The sequence below is a fragment of the Lemur catta genome, chromosome 3, assembly GCF_020740605.2.
Source record: "Lemur catta isolate mLemCat1 chromosome 3, mLemCat1.pri, whole genome shotgun sequence".
Lineage (NCBI taxonomy): Eukaryota > Metazoa > Chordata > Mammalia > Primates > Lemuridae > Lemur > Lemur catta.
Window position 1 is genome coordinate 10,389,467 of NC_059130.1, and position 22,826 is coordinate 10,412,292.

Sequence of the window (22,826 nt, forward strand, 5' to 3'; positions counted from 1 at the left end):
GTAGGCATAACAGTGATTTCTTTTTTTTTTGAGCCAGAATCTCTCTCTGTTGCCCAAGCTTCCAGGCTTCAGTGCAGTGATGTTGTCATAGCTCACTGCAGCCTCAAACTCTAGGCTCAAGTGATCCTCCTGCCTCCTTGCCTCAGCCTCCTAAATAATTAGGGCTACAGGTGTGCCTGGCTAATTTTTCTATTTTTTGTAGAGATGGAGTCTTGCTATGTTGCTTAGGCTGGAGCACTTTGATTTTTAATGTAAGAATAGCACTATGCCTTAGTTTTGAGTAGGTATTAATTATACCCCTAAAATAGTGGATTCAGTTTATGTACTTTTCAGTTTTTTGAGCTATCTGTTGAAATTATTGTTTGTAAAAATGTTTCTTCTGCTTTTGAAAGGAAAAAACTCCAAAAGTTTTATGCTTTTGTCTACTTGTAGATATAAAACAGATGGAAAAGAAAAGGAGGCAATTCTTGAAGAAGACGATGACCTCTGGGTCAGAATTCGACATCGGCATATTGCGGTAGTGTTAGAGTATGTGGACCCATTATTTTTATTCCGTATTTTTTAGAACTAAATATGTGATAGTACATTCTGTAACCTTAAACTACTTTGTAAAGAATTACACCTTAGAAATTGAAAGAATTCTCTCACAATTTGACAGGGAAATTCCCAAGCTTATGAAGGAAATTTCATCAACAAAGAAAGCAACAGAAGGAAAGGTAAGAGTTTTACTTAACTTTCAAAGTAATGGTGAAGTTAAATTTTAAAGTTTAACATTTTTATTTTATTTATTTAACTTTTATTTTGAACAAGTTCTAAAAGTAGAGAAAATGAACTCTTCCATACCCATTACCTAGTTTCAGTAGTTAGCAACATTTTGTCTGTCTTACTTCATGAAAGTTTATTTTTAGCCATTTCAAGTTGGGATGAGAAGAAAAGTTTATTTTTAAAAGGCCATTTAGTCAATTTCCTCAATGTGGTGGTGTTGGGATTTTTATATTGTGTTATGATTTATTATAAGTTAAGCACACAAATCTTAAGTGTATACTGGATAACTTTTTACACTATACACCTGTGGAACTACCACCTAAATCAAGATACAGAACATTTCCATCATTCCACAATATTCCCTCTTCCCTTTTCCTACTCAGTAGCCACCCTTCTAGAGGTAAACTCTATCCTAATTTTTATCACTATAGATTAGTTTTGCCTATTCTTGAACTTCATATAAATGAAATCATATAGTATGTGCTCTGTTTTATATGGCTTCTTTCACTCAACATTGTATTTTTGAGATTTACCTATTTTACATATTTTAGTAGTTCTTTTTTGGGGGAGGGGGGACAGAGTCTCTTGCTCTGTCGTGCAGGCTAGAGTACAGTGGTGTCATCATAGCTCATTGCAACCTCAAACTTCTAGGCTCAAGTGAACCTCCTGCCTCAGCCTCCCAAATAGTTGGGACTATAGTTGCATACCACCATGCCTGGCTAATTTTTCTATTTTTTAGTAGAGCCAGGGTCTTGCTCTTGCTCAGGCTGGTCTCGAACTTCTGGCCTCAAGCAATCCTCCTGCCTCAGCTTCCCAAAGTGATAGGATTACATGCATGAGCCACCATGCCTGGTTGAAATATTCCATCTTTTGATCCAAATAGACCATCTTTTCCTCTGTTTTCTTTAACATAAATATGTTACTTTGAAGTCCTTGTCTGTTAACTCCAACATCTGGATCATTCATCTTGGGTCTGCTTTTTTGTGGTTTTTTGGTGGTTTTACCTTTTGAGGTTTTATTTTTTAAATCTCTTTATTGATCCATAATAATTGTACACATTTATGGAGTACATGTGATACTTTGATATATGCATACAACATGTAATAACCAAACCAGGGTAATTAGGATATCCATCACCTAGAACATGTATTGTTTCTTTGTGTTGGGTTCCCAGCAAATCTCCTTCGCTAGCTATTTGAAATATACAATATATTGTTGTTAACTATAGTCACCCTATTGTGCTATCAAACACTAGAACTTATTTCTTATCTTGGGTCTACATTTACTGACTGTTTTATGACTTGAATATCAATCACTTTCCTGTTTCACCTATTTTTTACTGTATGTAAACATTGTGGATGATATATTGCAGAGGCTCTAGATGGTGTTCTCTCTACAGAGAATGTTGAGTTTTGTTCTGGCAGACAGTTAAATTGCTGAGGAAGAACCTTAATTCTGTTGAGACTTTACGTAAGGCAATGTTATGGTAAGTGTGTTTCACTTTTGCACTTAGTTCTAAAGCATGGTTCTAGGACCTTGTGCAAAAGTGTAAAATACACTTATAACTATGTCTGGGATGTTCATGTAGGTCTCTTTACTTTGTGTGGATCTGAGGGTGTTAGCATTTTCATAGCACTAAGATTCCTCTGGAGGCCGGGCTCAATGGCTATTTGTAATCCTAGCACTCTGGGAGGTCGAGGCGGGCAGATCGCTTGAGGTCAGGAGTTCGAGACCAGCCTGAGCAAGAGTGAGACCCCGTCTCTACTAAAAATAGAAAGAAATGATCTGGATAGCTAAAAATATATATAGAAAAAAATTAGCCGGGCATGGTGGCGCATGCCTGTAGTCCCAGCTATTTGGGAGGCTGAGGCAGAAGGATCGCTTGAGCTCAGGAGTTTGAGGTTGCTGTGAGCTAGGCTGACGCCACGGCACTCACTCTAACCTGGGCAACAAAACGAGACTGTTCCCCCCCCCCCCCCAAAAAGAAACTCCTCTGAAATCTCTGTCCAACATTTAGCCACCCAGGTGTTCTCTACTAGGCCTTTGAGAGTTATGCCCTGTATGTGTGCAATTTAGAGGTCCAAGAACAGCCCCTCTACACATTTTTGGGTTATGTTTTGGCTGGCTCCTTTCTCTTTAGCACCCTGTTCCCCATCTACCTCAGCAGCCCCAAACTCTGGTCTCTCTTTTCTTTGCCCAGAGAGATAATTGCTTTCTACTTGAATTCTGCTTCCTTTCAGTGTGGTTGTGGAAAACAAAAGGCAGGGTCTGTGCTTTGGTTCGCTCCAATGTCTCTAAGCTGTAAGCTGTTTTTTTATTCATTGCTTAAAACCTGTTTTTTTATTTATTTGTCCAACTTTATTTTTTGTTTATGGAGGGAGAGTAATTTTAGTATCAACTACTTTATTGTGACTGAAACTGGCAGCCACCTGAATTAATCCTTAAAATTTGCCAAATATTTAGTAAATTCACTAGATTTGGTAATATTTAAAATGCCAGTATTTAAAAGTTATAATATAGAATAACTGAATCATAGGTTTGTCTAAAAAATGTTTGATTTTTCCTAGACATCACTTAGTGCTCTTGCCCAACTGATGAAAAAGATGCCCCATTTCCGTAAACAGATTACTAAGGTAAGCAGTGTTGTATATGAGATGCCTTATTATTGGTCTATCCAGTTCTGTAGTTAGGTTTAGCAGTGAGTTTTATGGGACATTTGGTGTTAGTTGTCCTCTAAAGCATTACTCTTGGTCTGAGAAATATCCCAAATATCTAAACTTCCTTATAACTTCTCTACATATATCATCTAGATTTATCGAAATCTAGCTTAAACCTTTTTATATCTTTGTCTTGAACAATCTAACAGAATAACTTTAATACTTACCAACCTTATAAGACAATTAAACACTGAATTGGCAGGTGCTTGTTATTTATATGTTTAAATGTTATATATTATATTAGTAGACTTAAGAGTATTTAAGCTGTTTAGTCAGGTTAACTATTTTTTGCTATTCCCTTCCTCCTTACGAATACTGTCAGAATAATTTTTACATGTTTTTGTCATGTTGCACCCTAGTCAAGAATCGATAATATAAATTGAAACTTTTCCTCATAAACTTCAAAGACTTCACTTTTTTTTCTCATTTTATTTTTCATTACTCTCACACTCAACACAAATTCAACACTTCCATTCTGTTTTTGCTGTCTGTTGATTGTCTCTTGCAGATCACATTCTCACTTCATTTCTTAAGCTGTTCCCTTATGCTACCTTCTTTCACCTAAGCCCACACTTTCCTTCAGGCCTATCTTAAAAGTTTAATGTCACCAGTTGCACAAAAAGTAAGTAAAATGTTTTAAATGATTGATTTCTTCTGTTTTTCAGCAAGTTGTCCATCTTAACTTAGCAGAAGATTGCATGAATAAATTCAAGCTTAATATAGAAAAGCTCTGCAAAACTGAACAGGTATGTGCAGTCAGAAATGCCCACGTTCATAATAGATTTCCAAATGAACTTTGTAAGTTAAAAACCTAACTTTTTACTTGGTATATGGTTGATTTTTATAGAATCACAGACTCTCTCTCTCAGCAGGGGACCCACCTAGGCAGTATTTAATGTATCGTTGTCCACCAACGTTAATAAGTAGCTATACAGTATCTTAGTAAGCAGTCTCTTCTAATCTGTGATCATGCATTTTTGGATGAATGGGGTGATTTAAGTTTTTAGAACATTAATTCAGGGGACAGCATTGTTGGCAGGACTTTCTCAGTGGGTGGAGTATTTAATGTAGCATCCTGTGGAGTACTCTGAAGGCACATTTTACTTGTTTTAAGAGGCTTTTGTATCATACCTCAACTGTTTAGATCATTGCCCTCCAATAGAAATAGAATACAAGCTGAATGTAATTTTACATATTTTAGTAGCCATGTTAAAAAGTAAAAAGAAAGATATACAGTTAATTTTAATAATAAGCTGGACACAGTGGTGTGTGTATGTAGTCCCACCTATTTGGGAGGCTGAGGTGGTAGGATCGCTTGAGCCCAGGAGTTTGTGTCCAGCCTGGATGACGTAGCAAGACCCTGTCTCTTCAGAAGAGAAAAAATTTGATGTAACCTGATATATTTAAAATATTATTTCAACATATCAATATAAAAATTTATTAGATAATTTACATTCTTTTTCTTCACGGTACCAAGTCTTCAAAATCTGGTATTTTATACCTATAACACATCTTAATTCAGATTGATCACATTTCAAATGCTCAATAGCCACATGTTGCTAGTGGCTACCATATCAGATAGGTTTAAATTAATGATTTTCATCTTCTATGATTTATTTTTTGACCTTTTGCATTTTGTACAACCAATAGTTTACAACTAGTGTTCATATTTCCTGTGAAATGTCATCAGTGTTCCATTAAAATTTGACAAGATTTAATAATAGATATTTTTAACTAAAAAATGAATTTGGATTATAGGCCACTGACTATATGTTATTTTCATTAAGGACCTGGCACTTGGAACTGATGCAGAAGGACAGAAGGTGAAAGATTTTATGCGAGTACTCCTTCCAGTTCTACTCAACAAAAGTCACGATAATTGTGATAAAATAAGAGCAATCCTACTTTATATCTTCAGTATTAATGGTAATGGGAGTTTTATTTATCTTTATGAATGCATTAAAATAGCTCTAAAATCACTTTTTAATAAGTATCTTACCATTGATCATAAGATTATCTTTGAAAACTCAAAAGTAGTAGCTGAAGATAAATAAAAAGTAAAATAAGAAATTGACAGAAGACTGAAGAGGATATAGTTTGACCGCTTTTTATTTAAAATCTGTATTCATGGGTACTACCTAAAACCTAGAAATGATTGACATAGCAATTATGTGACTGTGCACTCATATTTTTACTTACATAAGGAACCACAGAAGAAAATTTGGACAGGTTGATCCAGAATGTAAAGATAGAAAATGAGAGTGACATGATTCGTAACTGGAGTTACCTTGGTGTTCCCATTGTTCCTCAAGTAAGAAATCTTATGTTGTGTAAATACCCATATATATGCATGTGTGGTTGTTTGCATTAGCTATGTTTTTTTATGTGGGAATCCATGTGGACAGTCTTTTTAACTTCACTCTATAGCTTTTGATTAAGTAAGCAATTAAAAATTTCATTTTCTTTACTTTTCCATATGTGAGTAATTTGGGCAAATATACTTTTCTGGTGAATTTGTATTTTAAGGCTTCTGTTGTAATTTACTACTGATGCTTTTCTCTTTATGGTTCATTTATAGCAATTGTCATATTTTAGTTAAACATTTAACCTTTAACCATAATATGGTAGAGAAAATAATTATATATTCTCTTGCTTAAAAAGATTTAGGCTCAAAGTCAAATTTGGAAGAACTCTATTTAGAATCTCACTCTTTCCCATCAAGTTTTATAATACTCTTATTTGAATAAACCGTTTCTGATACAGTTATAAATTTTAACATTAAAGCACAAAATATTGTTCAATGAAGTTATGTGACTGCACCTATTCAGATTTTTTTAAGTAGTCATTTCCGTTCTTAGTTTTAGTCAAATACCATATAGTAATACTTGCTGGTAAATTAAATATCTTTGTTAGGAAACCAAGTATTATATTACTAAATAAAATTACTGGTTTTTAATTTTTTTCCTCTGATTATATTAGTCTCAACAAGGCAAACCAACACGAAAAGATCGGTCCGCAGAAGAAACTTTTCAGCTCTCTCGATGGACGCCTTTTATCAAAGATATTATGGAGGTAAGAATCATTTGATTCTTCCTTCCTCCCTCCCTCCCTTCCTTCATTCTTACCTGCCTCCCTCCCTCCCTTCCTCCCGACACCATCTCACTGTTGCCTGGGCTAGAGTGCAGTGGCATCATAGTTCACTTACAACCTCAAGCTTCTAGGCTCAAGTGATCCTTCTGCCTCAGCCTCCCAAGCAACTGGGACTATAGGCATGCGCCACCATACCTAGCTGATTTTTCTATTTTTTGGTAGAGATGGGGTCTTGCTCCTGCTCAGGGTGGTCTCAAACTCCTGAGCTCAAGTGATCCTCCCACCTCGGCCTCCCAGAGTGCTAGGATTACAGGCAGTGTGGGCTACCATGCCTGGCCTTCAATTTTTTCTTGTACCTGAGTGCCCTCTGTAGGGTGTTCGTTACTCTTTCTGTGTTTATCTGTCAGTATGAGCATATCTATGGGGCAGGAATTTTCTGCAGTGTTTGGAAACTTTATCAAAAAAGGCCATATGTGGGGTCAAAGAAGAATCTCTTGATTCTTTTCTTGAAGACCTCAGACAAACTCACCACTGTATCTAAATAAATAAAAATAAGCACATATACGCTTTATGAAAAACACTGCTATTTTTTTAAATAACTATAATGTAGCATAAATATACATAATTTGTTTGAATGAAAGTTCAACAAAATAACATTGTATATGTACCACTATTAGAAAGTGTTAGATGCCAGTATTCTTGGAAATGTGTTTGTGATTAAAATGTAAGCCTCATTATGGTTTGCTATTAGATCTAACAGTTGAATAATGTCTTTAGTACTGTTTGCATTTAGAAAATAATATTCAGTTAACAGGAAACTACAAAATGAGCTAATTAAAAATTGCCACATGAGCTCAATAAAATCATGACACTGATTCTTTAATCATAATCATATAGTTCCATTTATTCCAATTTTCCTTTGACTTAAACCCCAAGTTCTACTTTCCTTTGGGAGCTAATTTGGTACAATGTATTACTATGATATTTCTGTTTTGCTTGACTAACTTTATGTCATTCACACGTTTAAACATATAAGAAAGTATAAAGAATTTAGACTTCATTTTTGGCAACATAAAGTTTTTTTCCCTTTCCCACAGTGATGATGTATAGAATTAAGTTTCTCTTGGCCCTTACTTTTAAAATATGAATTGACTTTCTCAAACCCTTTAATGAGGATTTGCATGTTAAATTCAGAAAATACACATTTGGGCCAGGTGTGGTGGCTCACACCTATAATCTCAGCATTCTGGGAGGCTAAGGCAGTAGGATCGCTTGAGGCCAGCAGTTGAAGACCAGCCTGGGTAACATAGCAAGACTCCACGTCTACAAAACAAATTTAAAAATTAGCTGGGCATGGTAGCACATGTCTATAGTCCCAACTACTCAGGAGGCTGAGGTAGGAGGATCACTTGAACCCAGGAGTTTGAAGTTGCAGTGAGCTATGATTGCATCACTGCACTCTACCCTGGGTGACAGAGTGAGACCCCCTCTCAAAAAACAAAAAAAACCCAAAAATACACATTTGGATCAATGGCAGTTTCTCCTGAAACTTGGTTTCTTCCCTTCTTGCATTCTTATTGAAATATTTTGGACTACTGAGTACTTTGTACCCACTTCTTGTGTCTACTTGTTAATACCATTTATACTACGGTTCTGTAGTAGTTTCCGAATGTTTTTACTCATGCATACCCAGCCATAAAAAAATGTGAGCATAAACCCATTTATTTATAAATTACATAGTACTATACTAATAAAACATACAATCTATATGTGTAGTATATTCATACACATAAGTATATTATAAAATATAACACTGAAAAAAGGAAAAATTGTTTAAAAATAAAATGAAAATGAAAACTCCTCACATTCCATTGAATTGTCCTGAGTACTCCTAGGCTAGGTATGCACATCCTATTTTAAAGTCACTGCTGTGAAGGCCAAAGCCTTAGAGGAATGTCAAGACTGGGATGGTGTTTAAAAACCCGTGGCACTGCATGGCTAAAGTCACTTATAAGGTGCCTGGATCCTCATACTAATGTGCGGACCCTTCAGATGAAGAAAGGAAGACATGCAATACATACTGGTTTAATAAGTAAGTAAATGATTGGCATTAGTTTTTGAAAGAAGTAAGATTTGTGAGTTTCAAAGAAAAGGCTAATCTTATATTAAATATTTTTATATCTTTAATGTTCCTTAATTCCAAATACAAGTTTTTATCTTTATCAAAACAAACTAAACCAAAAAAGTCCTGGAATTTATAACATTTTCTTGATGGTATTAACTCTTTTCTTCCCTAGGATGCCATTGATAATAGATTAGATTCAAAAGAATGGCCATATTGTTCCCAGTGTCCAGCAGTATGGAATGGCTCAGGAGCTGTAAGGTAAAGCCTGTAGGTGAAAGTCAGTGGAATTTCCAATGTTATACTGCAAACTAATAATGAAAAATGGTACACAGGTACTCTTATATTTGGCAATTCTCTTTGAAGCATATAGTCACCTAATTTTTCTTTAACCTGTTTTAAATGAGTCTAGATAAGCAATATAAAGACATACTTTATTGTAAAAATATTTTCATGAAACTAAATGAGAGGCCTTCCCCTGAAAGTCTTTCTTCACATAGCAGAGGGCTTAATCCCTGTTGATTATTTTTTTGTGTGATGAAATATTTGAAACATTCAGAAAGTTACAAATAATATTATAACCCATACCCTTTTACTCAGTGCCCAGCTTATTCTAAATACAATTCAAGTTTCCTGTATCACTCTATGATTTTATTACTCTCCCTTTCTTTTCTATCCTGAATTTGGTGTTTATCACCTATTACCTTTATACGTTTTCTACATATATTTGTATCTTAAACAATGTCTTGAGTTGTGTTTTGCAGGATTTTCTCCTGGTCTTTGGCTTTCAGCAGTTTAACTATGTTGTGTCTAGGTTTAGTTCTCTTTGTGCTTATTCTACCTGGGGTTTGTTGAGTTTCTTGGATCTGCAAGTAAATTTCATCAAATTTGAGAAGTTTTCAGGCATTATTTCTTCAGATTTTTTTCTGCCTACCCTTTTCTCTCTCCTTCCTCTCCTTCTGAAACTCCCATCACACATAAGTTGGAGGGTTTGATATTGTTCCATGGTTCACTGAGGTTCTCTTTACTTTTCTTTCATCTTCTCTCTATTCTTCAGATTTGGTAATATACATTGGTCTGTCTTCAGGTTCACTGATTATTCTGACATCTCAAATGTGCTGTTGAGTACATCTAGTGAATTTTTTATTTGTTGTCGTCCTTTTCACATTCAGAATTTCCATTTGGTTCTTTTTTAGTTTCCATTTCTTGTTGAGATTCCCTATTAGTTACTGTTTAATTTTTTCATATTCATTAACGATAGAAAATGACAAGATTCATAAATTTGGAAAGGAGAGCTTTATTTCTCATAAAGCATTGCAGCCCGTAGGTGGCCATTCTGAAAGACTGGGGAACAGAAGCCAGAAACTCTTGCTTTTAGGGAGGAGCAATGGGAATAGGAATTTATGCTGAGTGAAGTGGCCAAATATACATATTTATCAAGCTATAGGAGGAGTCATGAGTATTTATGAAAGGAGAACATATGCATGCACAATCGAGCTCTCTGCCCCTTTATGGGGTCCATATTCAGAAAATGGCAACCCTCTGATGTCACAAGGTGAAGCAGAGGATGTGAAAACCCTCTCTGGGCATACTCCATAGACTGGTTAAAACCACTCCTGGTTGGTGGTCTCTTATCAGGAAAGAATGCTGGTCTGGATCATGAGATGTATTTCTGTTTAGCTCTTAGGGAAAAATACCTGATGGCTATTAGCAAGGAAGGGGGTATAATGAGAGGTGTCTGACCTCCCATTCTGTCATGGCTGGGAACTCAAGTTTTAAGGTTTCTCTGGGGTCCCCTTGGCCAAGAAAGGATCCTTTCAGTCAGCAGGGGGCTTAGGATTTTATTTTTGTTCACATATTTAACTGCTTTGATGTCTCCTGAATCTGGGTCTACTCAGAGTCAATTTCTATTGACTGCTTTTCCCCAAAGTGTGGGTCACACTTTCCTGTTTCTTTGCATGTCTACTAATGTTTGGTTGAAAATAGGACCTTTCAGATAACGAATGTACTGTAGCAACTCTGAATTGGTTTTTTGTTTTGTTTTGTTTTGCTTTAGTAACTTATGTGAACTTAAACTATGGAATCTTTCTTGCTGTGTGTAACCACTGATGTCCTTGTTGAGTTTTCTAAATTTTAAATTTTAAATTTTTAGCTTGACTCTTAATGGTTGCCCCAACTCTGTGTGTGTGTAGTTTAGAGGTCAGCCAGTTATTTCACACACTTCAAGCCTATGGCTTCCATCCTCTGCTGATCAAGCTGAGTGTGACTTAAGGAATGCATTCCAGTATAGCCAGTTCTTGAGTCTCCCCCTTTTTTTTCCCTCATTTTTTCCCCTGGACCTTCTCAGGTTTTCCCTGCAGATGCAGGTTAGCAGTCAGCTAATGATGTGTAGAGAGCTTGTCTTTCCCTTCTCTAGCTTCTCCACTTCTGGGATTTCCTCATTAAATTTCTGGGTGATTGGCTGCCCAGCCCAAATTGAGACCATAGCTAACAAAGCTGGAGGAGTTTGTACTTTGTTGCTGCTTTACCTTGAATCGAGTCTTCCACCACTGGCAGTAAAGCTGCTGGTTTTCACAGCCAGCCTCACCTCAGTAAAGGTATAATTTTTCTTGACTGAGATGGGGGAGTAGTAGATTTAAATGCAGCCCCAGCTAGAAGGTTCCTATTCACCACCACCATTCTTACCTGATATGTGAGCAGATATTTAAGAGTAAATGCTTCTCAATTTGTTGTCTGCCTATGGTTGATTTCCAGTTGACCTGAAATGTTTTATTCTGTTTTGTTTCCTCCCACAATTTCATACAGCTATATACTTGTTTCCTTGGAGGGGAATCTCCTGATCACCTTATTCCACCATGACCATAAGTCCTCTCTATGTTATATTTTTTGGGTTTTTTTTTTTTTTGAGATAGGGTCTTGTCTCTCAGCCTAGAGTATAGTGGCATCATCATAGCTCACTGCAACCTCAAACTCCTGGGCTCAAGTGATCCTCCTGCCTCAGCCTCCCAAGTAGCTGGGACTACAGGCATGTACCACTACACCAGGCATGTACCACTATACTGGCTAACTTTTCTATTTTTTGTAGAGACTCTTGTTCTTGCTCAGGCTGGTCTCTAACTCCTGGCCTCAAACGATCCTCCTGCCTCACCCTCCCAAAGTGCTAGGATTACAGGCATGAGTCACTGCACCCCAACCCTATGTTGTTTTTAAACTTAATATAAATGGTGTAATGTTGTATGTGTCCTGCAACTTGCTTTTTTTTGTTTTCCTTATGTTTGTGAAATATATTCCAAATTGATAGCTGCATAAATTTTCATTGCTAGTTGGTATATAATTGAGTATAACCATTTATTCATCTGTTTTCCGTATGATAGAAGTTTAGTCTGTGTCGGAACTGACATCATTACAAGTAATACTCCGTGAACCTTCTTGTACACTTACATGTACTCGGGTGTTTCGGGTTCTTTTCTTGTACTAAGGATTTTTTCTTTCATTTTTTCCTTTTGCACTGGTTTGGAAGTTATATCGTCTACTTGTATTCTTGTAGCAGTTATCCTTAGAAATTTATTATACATCCTTGACTCAACAGAGTGTAAGATTAATTAGTATTTCTGCCCTCTTGAACAACACAAGAACCTTAGATCAACTTGATGCAAACCACACACCCCTAAATGTTTCATAATATTTTATTTTTATTCACCTTAAATGTCATTATAATACTTTATTTCTATTCACCTTATATCATTTTTACCCCCCAAACTAATGATCAGCATTATTTTTTTTTGTTTAGTTGTATGTACATGTTAACCAGTTAAATTGCTTACCACTGCTTTCTTTTTCTTTTTCTTTTCTTTTTTTTTTTTTTTTGAGACAGAGTCTCGCTCTGTTGCCCAGGCTAGAGTGCTGTGGCATCAGCCTAGTTCACAGCAACCTCAAACTCCTGGGCTCAAGCGATCCTTCTGCCTCAGCCTCCCGAGTAGCTGGGACTACAGGCATGTGCCACCATGCCTGGCTAATTTTTTTCTATATATATTTTTAGCTGTCCAGCTAATTTCTTTCTATTTTTAGTAGAGACAGGGTCTCGCTCTTGCTCAGAGCTGGTCTCGAACTCCTGACCTTGAGAGATCATCCCTCCTCGGCCTCCCAGAGTGCTAGGATTACAGGCATGAGCCACCGCGCTGGCCTTACCACTGCTTTCTTGTAGGTTTAGTTACATTCTTTCTGCCGTACATCCTTTAGAAGTGCCTTCAGTGTGGGTCTGTTGGTGGTAGAGTCTTTATGATTTCTGTATGAAAACATCTTCGTTTAGTTCTTGTTCTTACATGACAGCTTTAACCAGCTATGAATTTCTAGGTGCAGAGTTATGTTCATTCAATATTTTAGGTAATATTCTGCTGTTTCTGTGGTTCTGTATTCTGTGCATTCTCTATGGTATGTGTGTCTACCCGAGGATTTGTTTTTCTTTCTTTCCTTGGGGTTCATTTATATTCCCTGAATCTCAAGACTCACATCTTACATAATTTCTTCAAATATATTGCCACTTCTGTTGTCTTGGTTTTGTTGGAACATCTCATTCTGTCTTCATATCTCTTAATCTCCCAAGTTTTTTCATTTCTTCTACTGTTTGTGTTTCATTCTGGAAATTTTTCTTCATATTTAGTTTTTAATTCTGTAGTTCTCTCTTAAACTTGTGTCTAATCTGTTGTATAAGCTAACTTTTCAGTTTCTATTTTCAGTGACTTTATTTTTCCATTTTAGAAGTTCTACTTACTTCTTTTTTAAATATGCTAGAACTTTTTTGTTATTTCTTACTTTGCCCTGCTTTCTATCCTACTTTATTGTCCTTTATCATTTTAAACATAATTTATAGTCTGTATTTAATAATTTCAATATCTTACATTCTTTGGGATCTAATTCTGCTGCCTTTTATTTCTGCAGACCCATAGTTATTTCTTACATATTTTGTAATTTTGAGTTCTGAGGTTAGCCAGGGTTGAGAGTGGATCCCTTCAGAGAGGTTTTGCTTGTCCTTTTTGTCAGATTAGAGTTTTTTCCTGTTATTTGTTAATTTCTCACCTTGGGGTTCCTCAGACCCTCAAGGTAGTGTAATTAGCACCTACAACTCTCATCAGGCAGGCCTGTGGATTGTAGTTATCAGAGAAGAAGCTTCTCTGCCTCTTCCTTGGTCTTTAAGGGTATCCTGGCTTTATGCAGGGTCTTAGCTCCCAGTCTCCCCCTTGCACAGTACCCAAGGCTTGGCCACCCTGTTTACTAAGATCTGAAAATACCCTACAAGGCAGGCCAAGCCTCAACTCAGTTTACCACCATAGCGTTTAGCTTCCTCTTCACTGCTGGCTCCTCATGCTTACCCTTATTTCAACTAGTGCTTTTAGGTGCTGTGTAGAGGGAGGTTTTCAGGATCTAGGGATTTAATCATTATTTTTGTATCTCTGAGTCTTAAACACCTGTGTGAAACAAATTAAATACAATTCCATTGTCCTAAAATTTCTATTCAGAAGTTTAAAAATTGTTAGGATCACATAATCGTTTTGAACAGTATTATCTCCTTTTCTTTTGCCTTCTTACTATTACTCTCTTGTGAAAAATTTCTTAAACCAAAGTTGCATTTTTAATGTCCTTGCCTTAATTTGCATGGGAAGAAGAGTGTATCTGTTTCATCTTTCAAAGCAACTCCTAATTTAAAAATTTTTTTTCCTGTTGTTTACTACCTCATCATTTTTCAGGGTGGTAGAGAGAAGTGATCATGCCAAAGGCTGAACTAAGAACATGGCTCGGCACAGTGGCTCACATCTGTATTCCTAGCACTCTGGGAGGCCAAGTGGGAGGATTGTTTGAGCTCAGGAGTTCGAGACTAGCCTGAGCAAGAGCAAGACCCTGTCTCTACTAAAAATAGAAAAAATTAGCCGGGTGCCATGGTGTGCACCTGTAGTCTGAGCTACTCCAGAGGCTGAGGCAGGAGGATCTTCTGAGCCCAGGAGTTTGAGGTTGCTGTGAGCTAGGTGATGCCACGGCACTCCAGCCCGGGCAACAAAGTAAGACTCTGTCTCAAAAAAAAAAAAAAAAAGAGCTATTAAAAGTTTGCTATGGGCCAGGCGCAGTAGCATGCACCTGGAATCCCAGCTACTCAGGAGGCTGATGCAGGAGGATCGCTTGAACCCAGGAATTCAAGGCTGTATGTAGGTGTACAATGACTATGCTGGTAAATAGGCACTGCGCTGCTGCCTGGGCAACACAGCAAGACCTCATCTCTAAAAAAACAAAACAAAATAAAAGTTTGCTATGGGATCCTGTATTATAAGGCCTTCTAGGTCATTTAGAAACAGTGGCTTTCAAAATGGGTAACAAAATGATCTATTGGGTACTTATTTTTACCTAAAAAAGGAGAAATTAACCTTTATTGGTATATACTAGTAGTTTTATGAATAAATATATATTTATTTATAAATGTACATAATGTTTATTTTGAGATATTTTTAAATAAAAGTAAAGTTTAAAACTTTTACCAGTTGAGGATGTGAACAAAAAGTAATTCTTATGCTCTAGCGCAGCAGTCCCCAACCTTTTTGGCACCAGGGACTGGTATCATAGAAGACAATTTTTCAGGCCAGGCACGGTGGCTCATGCCTGTAATCCTAGCACTCTGGGAAGTTGAGCGGGAGGATCTCTTGAGGTCAGGAGGAGTTCGAGACCAGCCTGAGCATAGTGAGACCCCATCTCTACTAAAAATAGAAAAATTAGCCTCGTGTGGTAGCTTATGCCTGTAACCCCAGCTACTCAGGAGACTGAAGCAGGGGAATCACTTGAGCCCAGATGTTTGAGGTTGCTGTGAGCTAGGCTGACGTCACAGCACTCTAGCCCAGGTGACAAAGCGAGACTCTGTGTCAAAAAAAACAAAGAAAGAAAAAAAAAGATAATTTTTCCATGAATGGCGGGGCTGTGGCAGAGCTCTGCTGCCTGGTCCCTAACAGACCTCAGACCAGTACTGGGCTGTGGCCCAGGGTTGGGGACCGCAGCTCTAGAGCAGTGCTAGCCAGTGGAGCTTTCTGCAGTGATAGAAACATTCTGTGTTGGCACCGTCCAGTATGTGGGTAGTGTTAATGAGGAGCTGAATTTTGAATTTTATTTTAACTAATTTAAATTTAAATAGCCTCATGTGGCTAGTGACTGCTGTATTGGGCTGCAGATTGAGAGCAATCTGGGGGAGGAAATGGTGAAAGTAATGACTATTTATTGAGTGCTTACCCGGTACCACATTCCATACTTAGAGTGTTCTGTACCTAATTTTGTTTAATTCTTGTAACAGCCTTTGAGGTTTACAGAGAAGTAACTTGCTGAAAGTCATGCTGAATCAAAAAGAAGCAGAATAAAGACTGAAACCCAGACCTAACTTTTAACAGCCAACTTCCTACCATCATGCTTTCCTCAATTCCAGCAAGGGCCATCCCGGTACCACGTCACCTCCACATCAGTACCTGCCCCCTTCCCCGGTCATGTCTTCAAAATCTCATTGTTTCAGTGCCATTTCACTTATTTTTTTTAATTTCAAGAAGTTGCAGACTTTTCAGATATATTATTTCTTCATATGAAATAAGGGAGGATATGAACTCCACTTCATAGGTTAAAATGCTAAGCTAGTGTTTTGTCAAAATCAAAACTTGAAATGGCTGTCTTGCCTAACTCTTGGTGTCCTATTCACACCATAGTTAAGTCATTTCCTTAAAATCAGTGTAATTGATACTAAATTTGAATTTGGTTGAATTAGGTTAGGCTTTTTAGAAAGTCTCCAAGCATTTTGGCTTTATAAATGTTTTTAACATGTTTGCTTTTTTTCACTTTTTAGTGCTCGCCAGAAACCTAGAGCTAATTACTTAGAAGACCGAAAAAATGGGTCAAAGCTGATTGTTTTTGTAATTGGAGGAATTACATACTCTGAAATGCGTTGTGCTTATGAAGTTTCTCAGGCACACAAATCCTGTGAAGTTATTATTGGTAAGACTTTGTTTTCCTCTTTTGTATTTTTTAAAGCAGACACTACATACAAAAATGTACACATAAAACTTGATCTTATACATTTGAGACTAAATTGTTGAATGCACAAAAAAAATTTTTTTTAAACCATAGAAAGTGTTTTATCTGTCATGTTAGAATTTTTTCCTGGTTGGGTTTTTAATAATTTTATTTTTAAATATTCTGACTTTGGGGAAATGAGCTTGTTCCTTTAAAATATTATGTTCTATGATTTTGTTTGCTTTCATTATTTTTTTTTTTTTTTTACCTTTTTTTTTTTTTTTTGAGACAGAGTCTTGCTCTGTTGCCCAGGCTAGAGTGCCGTGGCGTCAGCCTAGCTCACAGCAACCTCAAACTCCTGGGCTCAAGCAATCCTCCTGCCTCAGCCTCCCGAGTAGCTGGGACTACAGGCATGTGCCACCATGCCTGGCTAATTTTTTCTATATATATTTTTAGTTGTCCATATAATTTCTTTCTATCTTTGGTAGAGACGGGGTCTCACTCTTGCTCAGGCTGGTCTTGAACTCCAGACCTCGAGCAATCCTCCCACCTCGGCCTCCTAGAGTGCTAGGATTACAAGCATGAGCCACCGCGCCTGGCCCCATTATTAGTTTTTGATGCATAAATACAGTTCTACTTGAAAAATGTTTCGAATTTTTTGTAGATGTAGATCTGACATTGGCAGGGCCTGTGTGTGTGGAATTGAGTTTTAAGAATTTTAGTCAGAGCCACTGATCGGTAAACTCTCCTGACTCATGGAGATGCTGGATCTGTATGTCAGGCCTCTAGTTGAAGCACTGTTCAGTGGCTCTCTGTTAGTGAATGACAGCTGTTGCAGTTCTGAGAGTAGGATAATCCCCAGTTTTCCTCCTCAGTCTCCTAGTACAAAGTAGACAAGGCATTAGGAATAGGCAGTGTTTCTGAAGTTACTGAGCATGCTCAATTATGAGGAAAAATTGACTATTATAGAATAGGCAGATTTCAGGAAGATGTCATATAGAAATTGTTAAACTGCCCCGAACTACTGCACTTTGTATATTTGAAGGACAACATAATATATTAAGCCAAGGAAAATTAACTGCTGGCCTCTGAAAAGTTATCTTTTCTCCTACCAGGTTCTACGCATATTTTAACACCCAAAAAGCTGTTGGATGATATAAAGATGCTGAATAAACCCAAGGATAAAGTCTCCTTTTTTAAGGATGAATAAAGCCATCCTTTTTTAGGGGGGAGGGCTTAGAGATCCTTATTAATATGTTAAACTAAATAAAATAGAACCAGAAAATGTAATTTAAACAATGTAAATATTTTATGGAATAATGGATTTTCAAATACATTTCTTAAGGGACTGTTTGATTATGTGTTATTGGATTTGCCATTTTTGATAATTTAAATATTGTTACTTTGTAGATGATGAGAAGAAATGTTAAAATGCTTTCTGAAAGGAAATTTTTTCACCTTTGGAGCAGAATATATTAGAATTGTGGGTAATTTTTCACAGCCACCTATGTACATACTAATTACTCATTGGATACTTGTATCCAAGTGTCTCATGCCGAAGTATAGTTTTTTGGGAAAGAATGATTTTAAATGAAGAGATTGTAAAAGTAAAAACTGTAAATGTGTATTGTATGATAGAATTATTGCCTATAAGTACAGTTTTTCTTTCAACTGAAATTTACAATTTCTTTTACGTATACAAAATAATTGTCATTAATATAAATAGAGTAATTTCACAGTGTATACTATCTCACTAGATACTTCTAAAGAACACAATTTTACGTAATTTTGAAATCATGTATGTTTAAATTAGAAAACCAAAAATAATCATCAAAATTCTAAGAAAAAATAAATATATAGTTACAAAAATTGACCTAGTTTGTTTTTTCTGGGGTGAAGGGGGAGTTAGTAAGTTTAAAAGTTCTAAATGAGAGTTACAAAGAAGGAAAAGAAAGTATCATCATATTCCTAAGATAACCCTAATGACTTTTTCAAAAATAATGTAATATGTATAAAGTTAGATAACATTTGTCTGCAGGTGTGTTTGTGTTATACAAAGGGAACATCTTTATTTCAAATCTCTCCTTTTAGTTGGCCTCATAGTGTTCTGTCATATATGGTAGACCATGATTTTATATATCCCTGTGTTCAGACTTTTGCTCTTACAAATAATGCTGCATTGTTGGGTACATACCTTTGCAAACTTACACAAATATTTTCATAATGTAAATTCCTAGCAGTGACATAGCTGGTCAAAAGATTTAAAATATTGATAGCACCGTTTTTAATTTTCATTGTAGATAAATCTGTCACTTCATTTTTGGCTTCTGAATTTCATGCTTTACTTAGAAACATGTTCTGTACTCCAAGATTATAAATTCACCCATGGTTTCTTCTAGAACATTTTAATAGATTCATTTTATTTTCTACAGGTAGCACTTTCATCCATCTGGAATTCATTTTCATGTTAAGAATGTATGCTAGATAGTGTCTCTTAGCACTGGTGTTATGTCCCATGCTCCCCACCCCATACCAGAGGGGATAAAAAGCTAAACAAGAAGTTTTGCAGACTCTAAGGTAAGTGGGGTCTGTGTTTAGATTCCGCCAATGATGTGCCAGTGGACAGACAAGCTCCTGCAAACAGGAGCTGTTTGTAGCAACCAGACTCCCATGTTTTAGTGTCTTATCACCTCCTTAATGGATATGAGTCTCCAGATTCTGCTCCTACAGCTTTTTCAGTGGATTTTGTAAGGACCTAATTCTTTATATTAAATCCCTTTCTTGAAATATCCAGAGGAGTTTGTTTCCTGCACAGAACCCTGTCTGATACGGTATTTAATAGTAATCCAGCTTTACTTCTTTCTAAATAGCCAGATAATTGTGCCAGGTTTTATTGGGTAATCTCTCTTTTCCCAACAAATCTGAAATACTACCATTATCATAGACTAAATTTCCATTTGTATTTTGGTCTGTTTCTGGATTCTCTTTTATTGACCTATAGTTTGTATTCATTTTTCCTTATCTATTTCAATTCATCATTCAAGGTATGTTTTAATATGTAATGGAAGTAATCCCTACTGCACCTACCTAAGTTACTATTATTTTTCAGAAATTTTCTGGCTATCAGATTTTTCTAGATGAACTTTAGTATCATTTTGTTGAGTTCCCAAAAGTTATTTTGGTATTTTCATAAGGTTTGCATTAAGTTTATAGGTTAATTTAAGAAAAATTGACATCTTTATAATATTGAAACTTGATATTTGGGAATATAGAATGTCTTTTTATTTATCTAAATTTTTTTTCTAGGAGCTCTTTGGACTTTTATTCTAAAATAGTGGTGCTTTTAGGATTTGTATTGTACTCTCCAATACAAAATATGGGGCGAGTTAAAGTATACGGTACACCATATTCATGTATGTACAACATTGGTGGACAAAGAATGTCTCTTCACAGTAATATTGGATGTAGCCTCTGGTTTTACCAGCTGCATACTCTAGCACTATTACATAAGTAAAAGTCTCTCTTGTGACACTGGAAAGTGATTAGAATATACAAACTGATATAGTAGATTTCATCTCCCTCTTAAAGGGTTCCACCACAAGAAAGTCCATTTAAGTGTTGGTAGGTTTAACAAAGAATGCTGGCACTGTGGAACTGGGCAACAGTTGTTCAGACCTGGCCCAGAGGTACAATGCATTTATTAATAGTACATTAAAGCAGCTGACGTGACTTTTTGCAAGCCTTCCCAGGCACTGGAGTTTTTCTGTTAATTTGCCTCACTGAGTCATAAAAGATCCCTAACATTTATTTTGATTTTGCAGAAGATTCTAAGAATGCACAGTTGTTCCATTGTTTTGCAAGATTTTGACCTTATTCCTTTCCTACAACTCTTTCATCTTCCAAGTCACATTTATTACTGACCAGAAGCACTGGAACATCGTCAGTGTCTTTAACTTGAAGAATCTGTTGTCTCATATCTTATAAGTCATGAAATGTGGTCTGCACTGATATGGAATAAACTAATGCAAAGCCTTATTCATTTTTCATGTACAAATCCTCATTGCTGTAAATTAGTCTATTCCTGCAGTATCCAAGATTTTAAGCATACACTGTTGTGCATCTTCTGCAGCTTCCTTTCTGTAAGAATCTTCTACAGTAAGATCATATTTTTCAACAAAAATTCCTTGAACAAACTACCATCAGAGCAGACTTTACAGTACCTCCTGAAGAACGACTAGCTTAGACTCACACATGATGCAGACTTCTCGAAACCTAGTACCTCTCACACTGTCATTGGGTCTCTGCAGCCAGCATTCCCCACGCTCTCTCTGGGTCACTAGACTCCTGGCACCATGGCGGTCCTGCCACTGCCATCACCACAGCTCTAGCTGGTTTACACGCCTGACCATGGACAAGGTTTTTGTATTAATATATAAATCTTCATGACCTTCATATATATAGGTACTGCATATTATCAAAATATTTTTTGTGGTTCCATTGTGGATTGGATCTTTTCAAACAGTTTTTTATAGAGAGAAAATGTATTTATTTTGACATTAATTTCATAGCTTGCTATTTTACTGAGTACTGATAATAGTAATATGCAAATGCTTACTTAGTGCTTTTTATGTGCCAGGCACTGTTTCATGCTGATACACATCCTTTGAGTCCTATATTTCACATGTATTTTAAGCTTAGAATTGGAGCGACCCTGTGTTTACTAAATATAAATATCTTAATGAATTTGAAGACATAAGAGATCATCTCATTTAAATTCCTAGTATAAGCTGATTTTCCCCATAAAATTAGCAATTACAGGTTCTAATAACAAGACCCTGAAAAAGACTTTTGTTTTTGCAACTAACTGAAACCAATTCACTATCTCTGAAGCACAGTTTTGCTTTCTGCTGAAATGCACTTGAAATGTACTTATAAAAGTACAATGGGCTGGGCTCGGTGGCTCACGCCTGTAATCTCAGCACTCTGGGAGGCCGAGGTACCTTGGGTGGAACGTTTGAGTTCAGGAATTCGAGACCAGCCTGAGCAAGAGCGAGACCCTGTCTCTACTAAAAATAGAAAGAAACTAGCTGGGCAACTAAAAATATATAGAAAAAATTAGCCGGGCATGGTAGTGCATGCTTGTAGTCCCAGCTACTTGGGAGGCTGAGGCAGAAGTATCGCTTGAACCCAGGAGTTTGAGGTTGCTGTGAGCTAGGCTGATGCCACCGCACTCTAGCCCAGGCAACAGAGCGAGACTCTCAAAAAAAAAAAAAAAAAAGTACAATGAATTCACATTATTCAACCATTTTAGCAGAAAAGAAAAAAAATAACTTTTTAAATCCTGTTGCTAGGCCCTGACTTCTGCTGCCTCAGAGTCGCAGGGGCAGCTCATAAGCACGCAAAATTCTTGGACTTGAGCCCCAAAGGGCCCAATCCTGGCCGTTATGTTACGTAAGGTGTGACACTTCCATACCTCATTTCTGCTCTGGGCATTTGGTACCTTGTGAGTCCCATCAGGATGCAAACAGATCTCTTCTAAAATCAAAGGAACAAGAAATACCTTTCTCCTACAGTAAAATTTTACTACCAAAACAATGTTTTATGTATTAAATATAAATATAGTCATATTTAGTAGGAGTTAGGTCTATTTTATGTAATTATTAACAACAGATTACAATAGAAAGGATAAAAAGATGAGTTTTCTTTTGCATAACATAAGCGTTAACTAAAGTGGATGGCTAGAACTTCAGATACAAGCCTTCTACAAACAGTCCCGCTGCAGCCTGCTGGCAGCTCCAAGCAGCCTGAGCAGCGCCACACCTTAAGAGTAAGTACCTGGAGGCCTCTGTGCTGTGGAGGCTCTGCCACCTGCTGCTTTATGGCACCACTGCTCTGGGCACGCTGAGCCCACTAGCACAGCGTACAATTACTTAACAAGCTTGTTTTTCTGGTTTATTACTGGAACAGAATTAGAAAAAAAGTCTGTAAGAACTGACACGCAAGCACTGCATGTGGGAGGAGATGGCCAAGGCTACAGAATCGGTAAGTAAAATTATCCTTGTAAATCCAAACCTAGCACTTTTCTAGAACTCCTTAAGGGCATT

At 36.7% G+C, this 22,826-nt stretch overlaps 1 protein-coding gene and 1 pseudogene across 1 annotated transcript in view; one reads left to right on the forward strand and one right to left on the reverse strand.

Moving 5' to 3' along the window:
* The window catches only part of STXBP3 (syntaxin binding protein 3), a 55,361-nt gene extending 36,777 nt beyond the window's left edge, over positions 1–18,584 (forward strand). The window contains exons 10-19 of the mRNA XM_045546680.1: positions 433–528; positions 659–716; positions 3,333–3,398; positions 4,148–4,228; positions 5,270–5,408; positions 5,687–5,793; positions 6,462–6,554; positions 8,870–8,955; positions 16,556–16,704; positions 17,838–18,584. Of these exons, the coding sequence (XP_045402636.1) occupies positions 433–528; positions 659–716; positions 3,333–3,398; positions 4,148–4,228; positions 5,270–5,408; positions 5,687–5,793; positions 6,462–6,554; positions 8,870–8,955; positions 16,556–16,704; positions 17,838–17,932 (970 nt within the window). The 3' untranslated portion in view covers positions 17,933–18,584. The remainder of the gene's footprint in view (positions 1–432; positions 529–658; positions 717–3,332; positions 3,399–4,147; positions 4,229–5,269; positions 5,409–5,686; positions 5,794–6,461; positions 6,555–8,869; positions 8,956–16,555; positions 16,705–17,837) is intronic.
* A 1,849-nt stretch (positions 18,585–20,433) lies between these two features.
* Positions 20,434–20,975, reverse strand: LOC123634977 (annotated as a pseudogene).
* Positions 20,976–22,826: the final 1,851 nt, after the last annotated feature.